Below are 1,926 nucleotides of genomic sequence, written 5' to 3'. Positions count from 1 at the left end.
GCCTTGGCAACTTAGGGAGGCTAAGCAACCTAATAAAGGCTTAGCAACCTAATAAAGACGCTGTTTCCAAATAAGAAATAAAAAATCAGGCTGGGTGTGTAGCTTGGAGGAAGTATGCTTCTGGGTTCAATCTCCATTACCCACCCCCTGCCATAAATAAAACAGAAATAAGCCTGTCTTGTGACACACACTTGCCATTTCAGTACTTGAGAGGCAGGGATAGGAAGGTCACAGTTTCATGGCCAATCTCACCAACTCAGCAAGACTCAAAATGGAAAAAAAAAGGGGCTAGAAGCCAGGCAAAGTGGCGCATGCTTTTAAGTCTTGTATTTGGGAGGCTGAGACAGGAGGATTGCAGGTTCATGGCCAGCCTCAGCTACTTAGGCCCTCTGCAACTTAGTGAGACCTTGTTTCAAAATAAAGAATAAATATAGGGTTGGGGGTGTAGCTTGGGGGTAGAATGCCCCTGGGTTCCATCCCCAGTATCACACACACACAAATTATCTTGTTTCTACATAATTGTGTAAAATTTCCACCTCTCTGGGGTGTCTTATGATCTCCCTTGGCCCTTCCCCATTTTTCCATGAATTGACCTAATTTTTATTTTTTGGGCGGGTCTGGGGATGGAACCCAGAGGCATTTAACCCCCAAGCTACACCCATGCCCATTTAAAAAAAAATCTTGAGAAGAGAGAAGAATCTTCATGGGGTCAGTTTTAGCTTCTTACTGAGTATGGAGGATTCACGAGGCAAGGAGTGTCGCGGCACAGAGAAGTCAAGAGTATCCAGTCAACCAAGCACATCTTCTTCAAGAACCTCAACAAAGAAGACAAAACGAAAAACATCAGTGAAAGATGAAGCTTCCTGTCCAAAGAAGAAAGCCCAAGACCGTGGCATCCAATATTCTAAGATGCCCATCCCTCCCCTCCCCTCAGAACTGCCACCGATCAACACGCTTCACAGAGACGTCCTCCGGGCCTGGTGCAGTCAGCTGAAGATCAGCTCCAAAGGCCAGAAATTAGAGGCATATAAACGACTCTGTGAGACTGCTTACCCACAACAAAAGCCCTGTTTGCAGAATATTCCTAACACAGCAAGAGCGGCCAGGCTGAGCATTGCAAGTGAAACAAATTCAAAAAGGAGAAAGAAGAAAACGTCCTTGGAAAGTTCTAAGGAGAGAACATGTTCCCAGGGGACCACCCCCCTGAAGTGACCCTGACACCTGAGGAGCTGCCTGCCCTCCAGGAGCCCCCCCCGCTCTCTATGAAGAAGTCAGCACCACTGTGGTGACGACCCCTGCCCAGGAGGCTATTTTGGCCTCCTGGGCCAGAGTCACAGCCAGTGCTGGGCAGGAGTACACTGTGCAGCCCCCCGAGCCTGAGGCCTCTGGGGGCAGGTGGTGCGTGGTCCACGGGAGAAGTCTCCCTGCAAACACGAATGGCTGGGTTCGACTGCAGTTCCATGCTGGCCAAACCTGGGTCCCTGCAAAGCAGGGGCGAGTGAGCGCCCTCTTCCTGCTTCCTGCCTGCACCTTTCCACCCCCACACATGGAGGACAATATGCTGTGTCCCAAATGTGTCCGCAGGAACAAGATCCTAAGTAAAAGCCTCCAGTGGGATTAGAATACCAGGATAAGGGAACATGCGTGTTCTCTGCTCCTTCTCTGATGTCATCTCTTCTGTGGAGCAGCGGGTCCTGACAAACCCCATTAAAATCCAAAGGCCTGTGTCCCTGCGAGTGTCCACCCTACCAAGAAACTATGGACCTTATTCCGTAGTCCTGTGGCTACAAATGGCTCTGGAGAGCAGCCGGTGAGGCCGCTGAAAACTTCAGTGGGGCATCTCTAAGTTGCTGTAGATGCAGAGTCCTAGAGATGTTCTACACCTCCCACAGCTTGGTATCAGTAGCATTCAGCAATCCATTGGGA

General features: G+C 49.8%; 1 protein-coding gene across 1 annotated transcript; it reads left to right on the top strand.

The window, feature by feature from the left end:
• Nucleotides 1–732: 732 nt before the first annotated feature.
• On the top strand, nucleotides 733–1,621 carry LOC308274999 (developmental pluripotency-associated protein 4-like; the record flags this gene model as incomplete). Its single annotated transcript, XM_080713012.1, is given in 3 exon segments — nucleotides 733–1,191; nucleotides 1,194–1,247; nucleotides 1,250–1,621. Coding segments are annotated over 3 exon segments (885 nt in total).
• Between the last annotated feature and the right edge of the window lie 305 nt (nucleotides 1,622–1,926).

Source organism: Muscardinus avellanarius (genome assembly GCF_963383645.1).
Source record: "Muscardinus avellanarius genome assembly, chromosome: 16".
Taxonomy (NCBI): domain Eukaryota; kingdom Metazoa; phylum Chordata; class Mammalia; order Rodentia; family Gliridae; genus Muscardinus; species Muscardinus avellanarius.
Note: the sequence above shows the minus strand (reverse complement) of the source record. Positions and strands in the feature narration are given on the sequence as shown.